The sequence below is a fragment of the Peromyscus maniculatus genome, chromosome 8, assembly GCF_049852395.1.
Source record: "Peromyscus maniculatus bairdii isolate BWxNUB_F1_BW_parent chromosome 8, HU_Pman_BW_mat_3.1, whole genome shotgun sequence".
NCBI classification, from domain to species: Eukaryota; Metazoa; Chordata; class Mammalia; order Rodentia; family Cricetidae; genus Peromyscus; species Peromyscus maniculatus.
This window is the reverse complement of record NC_134859.1, coordinates 88,100,148-88,112,500: the sequence shown is the minus strand read 5'-3', so window position 1 is coordinate 88,112,500 and position 12,353 is coordinate 88,100,148. Positions and strand designations below refer to the sequence as shown.

At 52.6% G+C, this 12,353-nt stretch overlaps 3 protein-coding genes across 8 annotated transcripts in view; 2 read left to right on the top strand and 1 right to left on the bottom strand.

Annotated features, from left to right (window-relative positions):
* Retreg3 (reticulophagy regulator family member 3) overlaps positions 1-2,350 on the top strand; it is a 24,007-nt gene extending 21,657 nt beyond the window's left edge. For both annotated transcript variants that reach the window (XM_006992915.4, XM_076577662.1), the window contains one exon: positions 236-2,350. In XM_006992915.4, coding sequence (XP_006992977.1) covers positions 236-693 — 458 coding nt within the window. In that variant the 3' untranslated portion in view covers positions 694-2,350. The remainder of the gene's footprint in view (positions 1-235) is intronic.
* A 1,353-nt stretch (positions 2,351-3,703) lies between these two features.
* Positions 3,704-12,345, top strand: Psmc3ip (PSMC3 interacting protein). Of its 2 annotated transcripts, none has more exons than XM_042282827.2 (8): positions 3,704-4,031; positions 4,115-4,215; positions 4,332-4,421; positions 6,123-6,234; positions 6,683-6,828; positions 6,910-6,963; positions 7,099-7,158; positions 10,022-12,345. In XM_042282827.2, exons 1-8 carry the CDS (start codon positions 3,998-4,000, stop codon positions 10,034-10,036), a joined length of 612 nt encoding a protein of 203 aa, XP_042138761.1. In that variant the 5' UTR covers positions 3,704-3,997; the 3' UTR covers positions 10,037-12,345. The 2 variants fall into 2 exon arrangements, with proteins under 2 accessions (XP_042138761.1, XP_006992972.1); XM_006992910.4 differs by lacking the exon at positions 10,022-12,345 and adding an exon at positions 7,233-7,543 and having other exon boundaries at positions 3,873-4,031.
* Mlx (MAX dimerization protein MLX) lies at positions 7,476-12,252 on the bottom strand. Of its 4 annotated transcripts, none has more exons than XM_006992913.4 (8): positions 12,128-12,219; positions 11,695-11,731; positions 11,196-11,285; positions 10,831-10,937; positions 10,480-10,579; positions 10,195-10,294; positions 9,622-9,823; positions 7,476-8,533 (listed from the first exon to the last, which is right to left on the bottom strand). In XM_006992913.4, exons 1-8 carry the CDS (start codon positions 12,167-12,169, stop codon positions 8,477-8,479), a joined length of 735 nt encoding a protein of 244 aa, XP_006992975.1. In that variant the 5' UTR covers positions 12,170-12,219; the 3' UTR covers positions 7,476-8,476. The 4 variants fall into 4 exon arrangements, with proteins under 4 accessions (XP_006992975.1, XP_006992973.1, XP_006992976.1 ...); XM_006992911.4 differs by having other exon boundaries at positions 11,966-12,169; XM_006992914.4 differs by lacking the exon at positions 11,196-11,285 and having other exon boundaries at positions 12,128-12,252.
* Positions 12,346-12,353: the final 8 nt, after the last annotated feature.

The following is a 12,353-nucleotide window of genomic DNA, read 5'->3' as shown; positions in this document are numbered from 1 at the left end:
TGGTGGTGCACGCCTTTATTCCCAGTACTCGGGGAGGCAGAGGCAGGCAGAGTTGGGGGCCAGCCTGGTCTACAGAGTGAGTTTCAGGACAGCGAGGGCTACACAAAGAAACCATGTCTTGAAAAAAACAAAACAAAAAGGTACAGGGTAGGGAAACCTGGTTATGTAGGGGTTGACTTTTTGTGGGTCTGGGGCACGAGTAGCTACCATGTTTCACATACCCTTGTTCTCTCAGATCTAGACGGTCACAGTGATCCAGAGGAATCATTTGCCAGAGACCTTCCAGATTTCCCTTCCATTAATGTGGATCCTGCTGGCCTGGATGAGGACGACGACACCAGCATTGGGATGCCCAGCGTGATGTACCGCCCCCCACCAGGGCCTGGGGAGAGCCAGGTCCTGCCTGCTCGTCGGGAAGAGGCTGCACTGCCAGAGCTCCTGCTAGGGTCCCTTCCTGGAGGCTCTAACCTCACCAGCAACCTTGCCAGCCTAGTCTCCCAGGGCATGATCCAGCTGGCCTTGTCAGGGGCCTCCCAGACAGACCCTTCTGGCCCACCTCCCCGAAGAGCAACAAGAGGTCTCCTCCGGGCCCCTAGTTCAGACCTGGACACTGATGCTGAGGGAGATGATTTTGAACTTCTGGACCAATCAGAGCTGAATCAGCTAGACCCTGCCAGTTCCAGGAGCCACTGAGGAGAGACTCCTTTGAGGGGGTCACTGTGATGTAGGGTTTTTTTCTCCCCACCCCACTTACTGTGACGGGGCAAGGGAAGAACCCATTCTTGTCCCCTGAATTTTATTTGTGTATTGGGTGGCCTGGCTGGTGCAGCGGCCTGCAGAGAGAACATACTCATTACCTTGCTGCCAGCTAGACACCATTTCTGTGCTTAGTCACTGACGTGAGGACGCTCGCTCCCTCAAGGGAGACTTCGCTCCATTAGGGTGGCACTACACACGGGCAACCGAGGAGAGATTGATTCCCCTTGCGGAGTCAGTATCGGGGCGGTAGTGCTGTTTGCTTTAGGTCTGGGTGCTCGGGTGCTCACTACTACAGGAGCCCATCTTTTCTCCTCACCTCATGGGAGCCACAGCAGTCAGGCAGCAGCGACAAGAGTTGTCCTTTTGTCTTTTACCGTGATTTGATTTGTGTTCTCAAAGCAAGTTTGTGCTTTGGTTCTGCAGAGCAGGCCCACTTCCTGTCCCTGAGCCCATCTTCCTTTCTCGATGGCTGACCCTCAGCACTGCAGAGTGCTTGCAGAATTTAAGAAATGTGAACGTGAGGTCACCTTGAGCTGTAGGATCAGATGGCTGGTAGGGTTGGTGAGTGCCTCTCTGTCTTGAGGTCTCATGGAATCTTTTGGAGCTGTGTGGTTGTCTTTGGTGCTGTTAACCCCTGGCTCCATTTGACCATCCATCTGAGCAGTGAGCAAAGCAATATCATGTCCATTTTTATGTTCCTGTTCCTTCCCTGCTCCTCCTCTGGAGAAGCAATATTCCACAGGGCGTGGCAAAGTAGCACTTTACAAATGGCCGTGGCCCTCATCCCGGAGCACCAGCTGTTCCTGCACCAGCTCTTCTTACATACTGCTTCCTAACCCCTCTAAGGATGAGCCCAGATCGTAAGGATATGTTGGTGACAAGCAGAGACCCCTCTGAAGGGTGTGTGCTCTGCAGCCCTAGTCAAATCATGTGAAACAAAACCCCCTAAATGATCACTGGTTCTAACTTTGCCAGCCTACTGCCTCTCTGTCTCCCAAATCAGAGCTCAAGCCAAATTCTCCACCCTCTTTCCCTCTTGCATTAACCCTTTCTGATCCTCAGGGACCACTCCCCCAGCACCCCCATATTTGGGTGAGGGACGTTGAACAGAGCCCATTTTCATGTGCTGCAGGTTGGGGGTTGTGCTAACACGTTTGCTCTTGGTTGATGGACAAGGTACAGAGGCCAGGGAGTGAAAATACTTAACAGTGAGAAGGGGAACGGCTAGGTGCCTGTTCCTAGTCATTGAAAGTGAGAGTTAGGGGCAATGGCATCTTCCCATTTTCGGGTTCTCAAATGCTCTGGATATCTCTTCCCTTAGAGCCAGATGTCCTACAGGTGAGCTCCATGTGGACAGCCAGACATGGGAGGTGAGGGAAAGGAGTGGGATTTCTCGTGTTGCATGAATGTGTGTAGCTTCATGCCCGGGGAGTTGGCAAGAGGAAGAGGGAAGGAAGGAGAGCAAAATCCAGGTCTTTCTTGTGCCCGTGGGATCCTGCTCTGAATCTCCCGAATCCTCCACTGTGAATTGGGGGTGGGATGGGGGGGTGCTGGGGAATAAATCTTGTATGAGAACAATCTTTAAGACTGCTGTTGCTGGTGTACTCCTTGATAGGTCTTCTATCACTAATCTGGTAATAGCTAATTCGAGGCGGTGAAAACCTCAGAAGAGGAAACCCAGGAAGTTGTCAGGGCTACCTGCCCCTTCCTGTTTTTCCCTCGTGAAAGCACTTCACCTCCTGTTACAGCCAAAACATAGACACAGCACCCCTGCTGGCATTGTTCCATCTTTTTTTTTTTTCTTTCTTTCTTTCTTTTTTTTTTTTTTTTTGAGCTGAGGACTGAACCCAGGGCCTTGCACTTGCTAGGCAATTGCTCTACCACTGAGCTAAATCCCCAACTCTGTTTTTTTTTCTTTTAGATTTATTTTCTTATGTATATGAGTACTTTGCCTGCCTGTGTGTGTGTGTGTGTGTGTGTGCGTGCGCGCGCACACGTGCACGTACACGAGTGCGCGCTAGCCTGGTGCCTGCTGAAAAGGGAGATCTGGAATTGGAGTTAGAATTAGGAGCCACATTGGTGCTAGGAACCAAACCAGGGCCCTCTGCAAGAAAAGCAAGTGCTCTTAACAGCTGAGCCATTTCTTCAGCCTCATTATTCCATTTTTAATTTTTTTTCTTTTCTTTCTTTGAGACAGGGTTTTTCTGTGGAACAAACCAGACTGGCCTCAAACTCACAGAGATCCTCCTGCTTCTGCCTCCTGAGTGCTGGGAATTAAAGACGTGTGCTACCACTGCCCGGCTTCAGTTTTTTGTTTTTTGTTTTTCTTTCGGGACAGGGTTTCTCTGTAGCTTTGTGCCTTTCCTGGATCTTGATCTGTAGACCAGGCTGGCCTCCGCCCGGCTTTGCCTCTCGAGTGCTGGGATTAAAGGCGTGCGCCACCACTGCTCGGCCGCCCGGCTTCATTTTTAATTCTTAACATTGCCCCTTAAACAAATGGAGACAACTTGTTCTGAACAAAGGCTAATTGAGTTTTAGGTAGCAGAAGGCCTGAAAAATTCATGCTGTGCGCCCTTCCACGGGACTCCGAGCTGCAAGGACAGCTGCTCTTTACCTTCAGCAGACCTCAGAAACTAGAAATACTTATTTCAGGCTCCACCGGACTGGCCCCTGTGGTCAGGAGTGGAAAGCACCTGTCAGGTGTTGCAGCCCGGGCTAACTGGCGACTTTGAAACCTGTGGCTTGAGTAGCCTCTGCTCCCAACCGTCTTTTTGGGGGTTGAAGCCACAGCTGGTGTCGAGCGCCCCCTACGTGCGACGCACGGGAACGGGCGTTGTTAGCGTGCTCAGGCCCTCCCGGGGAGGACAGCCACGCTCCGGCGGGTGACCAGCCCGGTGACCTTGAGCGGGGCGGGAGTTGGAACGCTCAGGTTTCTCACCGGTCCGACACCGCCTGGGCCTAGCTCAAGGTCACGAGTGCTCGCCCGGCGGCTGGAGGTGGAAGGGGCCGCTCACCGCAGCCAGCGCGGACGGCCCAGAAGCGGGCCCCGACTTGTCGCCAAGGCCGGGCGCTAAGCTTCTAGACCGCGGCCGGCGGAGCTATGGGGTCCCGGAAGGTTCCGGCGCTTTTCCGGAAGGCTTCTCCCGCAGCCAATCAGCGTTGAGACTTTCACCGGAAGGAGGTGTCTCCCGGAGCAACCAACCGGCCCACGGCCTTGAGTTCGGTGGCGGGAAAGGCCATGAGTAAAAGCCGGGCCGAGGCTGCTGCCGGAGGTAACGGCGGCGCCCACAGGGCCCGGGAGGGGAGCGGGCAAGGGGGTCGGGGGTGACCTGGTCTCCCACCTCGTCTCCCGCAGCCCCCGGGATCATCCTGAGGTACCTGCAGGAACAGAACCGGCCCTACAGCGCCCAGGACGTGTTCGGAAACCTGCAGAAGGAGCATGGACTGGGCAAGGCGGTGAGACACCCCCACTTTGGGGGGGCTCCCTCCCCGCTGAACTCCCCTACCAGGCTTGGGTCCCCTTTTCCCTGTCACCAGCGGAAATCTGATTGCCCCACCCTCCCCTCGGCCAGGCGGTGGTGAAGGCTCTGGATCAGCTGGCCCAGCAAGGCAAGATCAAAGAGAAGACGTATGGCAAGCAGAAAATTTACTTTGCCGATCAGGTGAGAACTCGCGCAGATTAGCACTCCCCCATTAGCGTCCACCTGAGAACCTGTCTGAGCGAATCAACTCCCAGCATTTAACTAGTTAGGAGTGATGAGGCACCTCACGAGATTAACCCAGCCTGTGCCGTAAAAGGGCTTCAGACGTTGTGAAATCAGGTATACACTGCCTGTGATCACACTTGGTCAGCGTTCATTTGAGGTATGGACAGACAGAAGACCTTGGCTTGTTACTCCTCCCAGCCTCATTTCTGCATGGAAGATCTATCATCGTCTAGCCCCACCCTCTCCCAAAAGCGTTTCTTCTTCCTCTGCCCACTACCCCAAACGCATCAAATTTGTATTCTCCCACCCAGACTTCTCTCTGGATGCCTCTCAAATATTAAGTATCAGTATCAATATCAATATGGCCAAAGTAGAATGCTTAATTCCTGCCCCCCTTTTCCCCCTAAACTGGCTTTCTAGCAGCATTCTTTTCTAAGGGAACCACTTTTCCCCTGTTCTTGTTTTTTTTTTTAACCTCACATGTCTGACCGTACGGTCATTTACCAATTATATCTGATTTCTCCCCGACCTACCCCTTTTTTTGGAGGGCAGAGGGTTGAGACTGGGTCTCACTATGTAGCCCAGGCTGGCCTCGACCTTGCTGTCTTGCCTCAGCCTCCTGAGTGCTGAGTTTACAAGTGTGCATGTGTATTACCAGGCTGGCTCAAGTTTTTTCTTTATTGAATCTAACTTGTTTTCGCTGCTCTCTAACAGATCTCATCTTGGATATTGTAGCCAGAATGATCTATCTAAATGCAAATCTAGGGCTGGTAACATGGCTCAGGGGCTTCACTGTATTTTTAGACCTTCTCGGGCATTTCGTCTCTTCAGCTCTGTAAAACAAGAGCAACCATAGGAGATAGAACTCAATGGACATGGCTGCAAATTTTTATTTGTTTATTTTGATTTTTCGAGACAGGGTTTCTCTGTGTAGTTTTGGTGCCTGTCCTGGAACTCCCTCTGTAGTCCAGGCTGGCCTCGGACTCACAGAGATCCACCTGCCTCTGCCTCCCGAGTGCTGGGATTAAAGGCGTGCGCCACCACCGCCTGGCTGCAATTTTTTTTTTTTCCATGAAAGATTTGACTAGCGGCTGCTGTTCAGATTCGCCGTGCCTGAGTGTGCAGTCCAAAGCCTGAGTGTGCAGTCAAATGCTGGGTCTGGCGTTCCCGTCCTTTGTAAGCTCCTTACTCTCAGCCTCAGCCGATGAGGCTCTTGTTGCTCCCCAGTGGCCCTCTCCCGGCAGAACCCCTCAAGGAGGAGCCCCTTCCTTACCAGGACCCACTGGGCCTCTTGCACTGGACATGATTCTCCACTTCAGAAGGAATGCTGCTTCCTTCCTTTACACAATGATCGACTTTAGCACTGAATGGAAATGTATTTCCTGTTTTTGGTTTTTTTGAGACATGGTCTCTACACAGCCTTGGCTATCCTGGAACTCACTATATAGTCCAGGCTGGCCTCCAACTCAAATCCACCTTCTGTGTCTCCCGAGTGCTGGGATTACAGGCATGGGCCATCACACTTGGCCTTACATCTCTGTCTTAATTATTGTTTTTGCCAACCTGGAAGGTCCTGAGGACAGGCATTGCATTTCACCTTTTGTTTATCTTTGTGCCTGACATGAACTCACTTGTCTTTCTCCTCTTGGCTGGCAGGACCAGTTTGACGCAGTGAATGATGCTGACCTCCACAGCCTGGATGCCAAAATTGTGGCCCTCACTGCCAAGGTGCAGAACCTACAGCAGAGCTGCCGCCACATGGAGGCTGGTAAGGCTGAGGACCCCTCCAAGGTGCCAGGGTTTGGAGGCCACAAATTGCGAACAGAGTGGTTCCTCGTCTGCAATGTCTTACTGCAACCAGGCCTCCTTTGCCGGTGCCTACGCTATTACACTGAAGTACAGAATTACTCACAGCTTTTGTGTATGAAAGGGCAAGGCAGGCAGGCAAGCCACTTGCTTTCCCTGCCACGATGAGCACACTGCACTTCCACTTCTTTAATTACCTGTACATCAGTCTGCTCAACTTTATACGCCATTGTTGCTTTTACATGGAGCAGGAAAGAGCAACAGATAACAAACTCATCATGCTGTAAGCCTTTGTCTTGAGCTTCTCCAGAATGTGGGGTCCTGTTCTAGAGAGGTCCCAGAGTACCTGCTGGGCAAGACAGAATCCCTCCCTCCCTCAGACTGCTAACTCTGGGGGCATGTGGTTTCAGAGCTGAAGGAATTAACAAGTGCGCTGACCACTCCGGAGATGCAGAAAGAGATCCAGGAATTAAAGAAGGAGTGTGCGCACTATACAGAAAGACTGGGGAACATCAAAGCAGCCACCAACCACGTCACGCCGGAAGAGAAAGAGAAGGTGAGCTGGGGGGCTGGAGGCTGCCTGTGCCGGGCTGGAGCGAACACAAGGCGCACAGACAATCATGTTTCTTCCTTGCAGGTGTACAAAGAAAGGCAGAAGTATTGTAAAGAGTGGAGGAAGCGGAAGAGAATGGTGAGTGAGAACCCCAGGGTGGCTCTGGAAGCGTGGGAAGTGCCAATCACTAGGGAAGTTTCTGTGCAAAATGATCCAGCAGGCAGTGCCCTGTACTACTCCTGCCCATCTGAGAGGGGCTTCGTTTCTTGTCAGACCACCGAGCTGTGTGATGCGATCCTCGAAGGATACCCCAAGAGCAAGAAGCAGTTCTTTGTAAGTGACTCTTTCTCTTGCTCCCCTGGGATCTTTGCCCAGAGGACTCCTCCATTTCTTTCCTTGCCCCACAGGAGGAAGTTGGGATAGAGACAGATGAAGATCATAATGTCAGGCTCCCAGACCCCTGAGGGGCCCTTGGGGACTAGGAGCAGATGTCCTGGGCTGGCTGCCTTGTTGAGGAGGCCTCCTAACTGTCCTCGCTGCTCTCCACCGTGAGTGGGAGGGAGGGAAGTACAGAGCTGGTGATCAGAAAGAGATGGTCATGTCCGTTTTGTTGTCCATGTCACAAAGGCCTCCACAAGGACTTCACAACCTTCAAGGAAAGTATCTGGAATATTTATTGTAATATAATTTGATATAAAAATACTTAATTTCCTCTGGATTATCAAACCTCCCAGATGTCAAACCTGGGGAAGGCAACAGGGGACACGGGCGAGCAAGTACAGAAAGGTGGTCACACACTAACATCCGAGAATCCCAAGGCACCACCCAGGCCTACCCCAGACGACCTGAGCGTCTTCTGTATCTATCTCCCAAGTCCTAGGAGAAATGTGGGAGGTACACAGATACATTACACAGGAAAGCTGGGGTGCTTTGGAGGTCCAGTTAGAACTTTGGGAAACTACATATCACAAAAATATACTGTTGATATTTAGAGAACAAGTTCAAATATGTAATTCTGTGGGGCACCTGCCTTGGGAAGAGACAGGGCAGGAGCTGACAGGACATTGCTTCCTCTACCAAACACAGTATGGTTGAATATGAGGGGACAGCAGGAACCTGGCAGCCTTACCCTGAGCTGGCTAGAAAGCCCTGGCCTCACTTAGTACCGACCACACAGCCCTGGCATAGGAACAAGGTGGCCTTTTACCCTTCCTGGCCATGGGACTATTTCTTTTCCTTTTTTTCCAAGTCAAAAACTGCCAAAAGACCCAAACTTGAGCCAAGTGTTGCCCAAGAGACCAAGCAGAGGCAAACAATTTCCAAATTATATCTGTAGATTGTGAGCATAGACCTGATGGTCAGTCAGAGAAAGGGCTGAGGGGCCAGGGGTTCTGTAAGGTTCCCTGAACAGACTCTTGTCCTGAAGACTTTTCCTAGGGAGGGGAAGGCGGAGTGGGTCAACATCGTGAGCAATATAATAAATTAATGAGAAGCTTCCACAGACCTCAGCCTCACCGAAGCTGAAGCGGGGCCGGGCAAACCAAACACCAAGTAGAAACCAGCTGACCGGTGTGAGGTGTTGCAGTCCAGTCTCAGGCCCAGCAGTTCCTAACAGACTGAAGGCCTCTGCCCTGCAGGTTTCCGGGAGCCGTCAGTAGAGCTGGGTTTTCAGCTGATGTAGGACACCAATCACAATTTCTCGTAGAGTCTAGGGAAGAATGGTCGGGTGATAGCACGGGCCTTTAAGATGCCTGCCTAGCCCAAGCACGCTCTTGAAGAGAGCATTTGAAACAGTCACCTAAGGGCTAGGCACACGGCTCTTGGGGGACTTCCCAGCACTCAGAGAAGAGAGGCTGGTGAGACGGCTCCACCAGGGAAACCTAGTGCCATGCAAGCCTGGTGACCTAGGTTCCACCTCCCTGGAGCTTACAGAGAAGTGGAAGAGCTGACTAAAAAGCTGTCCTCTGACCTCTCCGTGTGTGCTATTGCACACTAAACAAGGGGAGGGGGAGTGCTAGAGAGGTAGCTCACTGGTTAGAGCACTTGCTGCTCTTGTAGAGGACTCAGGCCTTGTTCCCAGCACCCACATAGTAGCTCCCAACCACCTGAACTCCAGTTGCAGAAGATCCAGTGCCCTCTTCTGGCCTCTGGCATCAGGCACACACATGGGATGCATAGATGTATGCAAGCAAAACACCCATGTACATAAAATGTGTTTTGTTTTTTAAGGGGGAAGGGGAACCCAAGATGGAGTGTTACCTCCTTTTAATTTTCAAATATTCCTGAAACAAGATAGGGACACAGATGAATATGTCATTGGTGCAACTGATGTGGTGGATATGGGTGTTCACTGTTACAATGTTCAAAGTATTTCACAATGAAAATGTTGATTAACATGAAAGGAGAAATCTGAGAAAACCCAGCCAGGCCTCAAGTGCAGAAGACAGCACAATAAAAAGCCCTGGGTCTACAATGGGGTGGGGTGTCCTGTAATCTACATGTTTCTAGAAACTTTCAGTAACTACTGCTGGCTTCTATACAGGACAGCCATGAAGTAGAGTGGCTGATGAGTCACCAATGATGTGGGCCAAAGCTAGACCTGCCACTGAGGGCTCACATCATGGTTGCCAGATGAGGTCTTTATAGGGCTAGGCAGCAAAGAGAAACAGAATACTAAACTTTGTAGACACCCTGTAGAATCCCACAGAATCCCGCTGCTTTTCTGAATGGCTTGGACCACTTTGCTTTGGAGGTAGTAAGAGAACCTCAGACCCCATGGCCCCTACTGCCACATACCTGTGGCTCACAGTGTTCCTCAATCCAGCTGAAGACACAAGCTGACAGCTCCTGGAAGCTGGCCACAGAGATAGAGGCATTGAAAGACTGGAATAGGGAGTCCATGATGCCTTGAAACACGTTGAACTTGACCTGGTCAGAGACCTGGTCCTCTCCCTCATGAGGGTTGTCCTGATGTGCCTTCACAATTTGCTCATAGTTCCTGAAAGCATACAAGCATGCAGAGCTGAGGTACAACAGCCGTCCCACCAACCTGAGACACATGGCAGGATGAGCCAGTGGTCTCCCCAGAACTTAGAGACCTTTGGGGATGCTGTCAACATCAGCTGAACACTAAGTCAGAACTGTGACTCCCTGCAACCCACTCCTTGTTAACCTGACAGGTGTTCACTTCCTGTAGGTCTGCTGTATGTGAAAGGCTAATGGGGACATAGTCCTGCCTTAGAGCAACTACCTCGGAGTCAGTACTGCCTACATGCATTCTCCGATACAGGCTTTGAACAAGAGAGAAGAGGACTGGAGTTGACTTCAGCACCCCCTCGGCTCAGTACACCCTCAGCCCAGCACCCTTACACTTTCATTATCTTCAGGGCTGTGACATCCTTGCGCAGTGTGGATACCTCCTCCTCCTGCTTTTTCTTCTCCTTGTGTAAAAACTGGATGTAGTCGATGGCTGGAATAAGGCCGAGAGAGGGGTTGGGAACAGAGGAAGTCTGAAGCAGGAGGCTGGCTCGTTTTGTTTCCCCTTCCCCTATGACCCAATCTTCCCATTACAGCCACCCCACCTGGGTCAGACCAGGCACCAGCCCCTCCCGGTCACCACCACCACCCCGGCCCTGTGGCCCTGGCCATCCATACTCTTCTGTAGGACGATGGCTTTGCTGAGTTTTTGGGAGCCGATGGAGAAGTCCTGCTGCTGGCAGGTAGGGACGATGGTCTGAAGATCATCATAGCCTCTCTGGAAACAGCAAGGAAACAGGTTTCTGAACTCAGGAAGAAGCCAGGCCAGCACAGACTTGATACCAATTCCATGCTCAGAAACTCAAAGCACAGAGGGCTGGAGGAAAGCCCTACAGGCAGGGGACTAGCCCAGCTCCCCCTTCCTGCAGACTCCTGGGGCTAAAAGGGCCAGGGCAGGGTGAATAAGAACCATGCAGACTTCTCCCTTGCTGCCTGGGGTACAGACACACACACCCTCCCCCCAGTCACCTTGATAGCATCCCTCCTCTTCTGTTCAGCTTGAGTGTGTGCACGCCGCCTCCGGTCTTTGTAGGATTCCTTGTAGGACTCTTGCTGATAATCACTGTCCTCATCATCTAGACTCAGAGATGGAGGCAGGGACAGGTCACTTCAGGGTCCACTGAGTCCAGCAAGCCCACTTTTCCCTAGTTGAAACCTTGGTGCCCAGGGATGGTAAATGCAAAGAACCTAGTATCTTGGATGAGGTATAGTGAGACTCAGGCTTGGCACTGCCCCAGCCTCCCCATGTGGACAGTGGAGCTCCCTATTGAGGGAGGACTAAGGTGAGGGCGTAGCTAGTCTCCCAGGTCTGGGGGGAGTGTGTTGCTGCCTACCTGTGTTGGGGACGGAGGAGGCACTGGTGGAGCCGATGCTATTAGCTCTGGACACTACACTCCCCTTGTGGGTGCTTTCTACAAAAAGCCCTGGAAGAAAGAGGCCTCAGTCACCTATGGACACAATGGCTTCAAACGCTGACCTCTCCCCCTCAACTCCAAAGCTGGCCACCACGGGCCACCCACTTCATGCTGCAATGCTCCTGTTTCTAGTGTCTACACTGCCCACAGGACCAATTCCTGGCTCACAAGGGGGCATCTGGATGCAATGAATATGACCATCTGTCACTATTTCCATCATTTCCCGTTCTAAGGCAAAGAAACCAGGTGTGACCCATGGTTGCTTCCTGCCTATCCTTCAGCTCCTCCCTCACTTCTCAAGCCAGGACCTTGGCGCAGTGACAGTGGACTGTGCTCAGGTGTGGCTGGCAAGACCACAAAGATCTACAGAGCTGACACGGGTCATTCCTGACGCGAAGACGGTGGAGAGGGCACTCACCAGGGTCCAGGCTGTTGTCACTGAAGGCATACTCCACCTGCAGCATCAAGCAAGGGAGAAACCTGTCAGACCTTTGCCTCGAGAAAAAGGCACATGCAACCCGCAGATGCACGTACCACCGGTGTGGGGACCGCTGAATGGCTCTCCCAAAGCCAAGCCTGGCTAGGCCGCAGGGGCGCCGCCCCCTCTGTATGATCCCTGCAGCCCCCGCCCCACCTCCCAGGCACGTCCCCTTTGTCCCCTCCCCCCCATGCCTCATTTGTCTCCCCACCTTGGCACACGCCGGGTGAGAGCTGTCTTCTCTGCAGCCCCGGGGCCCGGACAGCAGGGGAGACTCTGGGGATAGTTGGGGAACCCCGCGTCTTCCGGAACCCCTACGTGCACGAGCCCGACCCGCCCTCCCCTCGCCGGCGTGCGCGTCCGCGGAGCTTGCCTTGACCCAAGGGTCCTCGGGAGAGGCGCCCGGCTCCGTCATCGTGGACCTACCGAACCGGAAACAAGCCTGCGGACTGGCCCCCAGCCTCCGGGAAGAGGCGAGGCTCGATCACATGATCCAGCCCACCAATCCGCGATTGCGGTCATGGGCGGGGCCAAAGGGCTGCGCTTGCGCGGCTCCACTTATTAAATGCCTGCTGGCGGTGGCTAAACCTGACCAATTC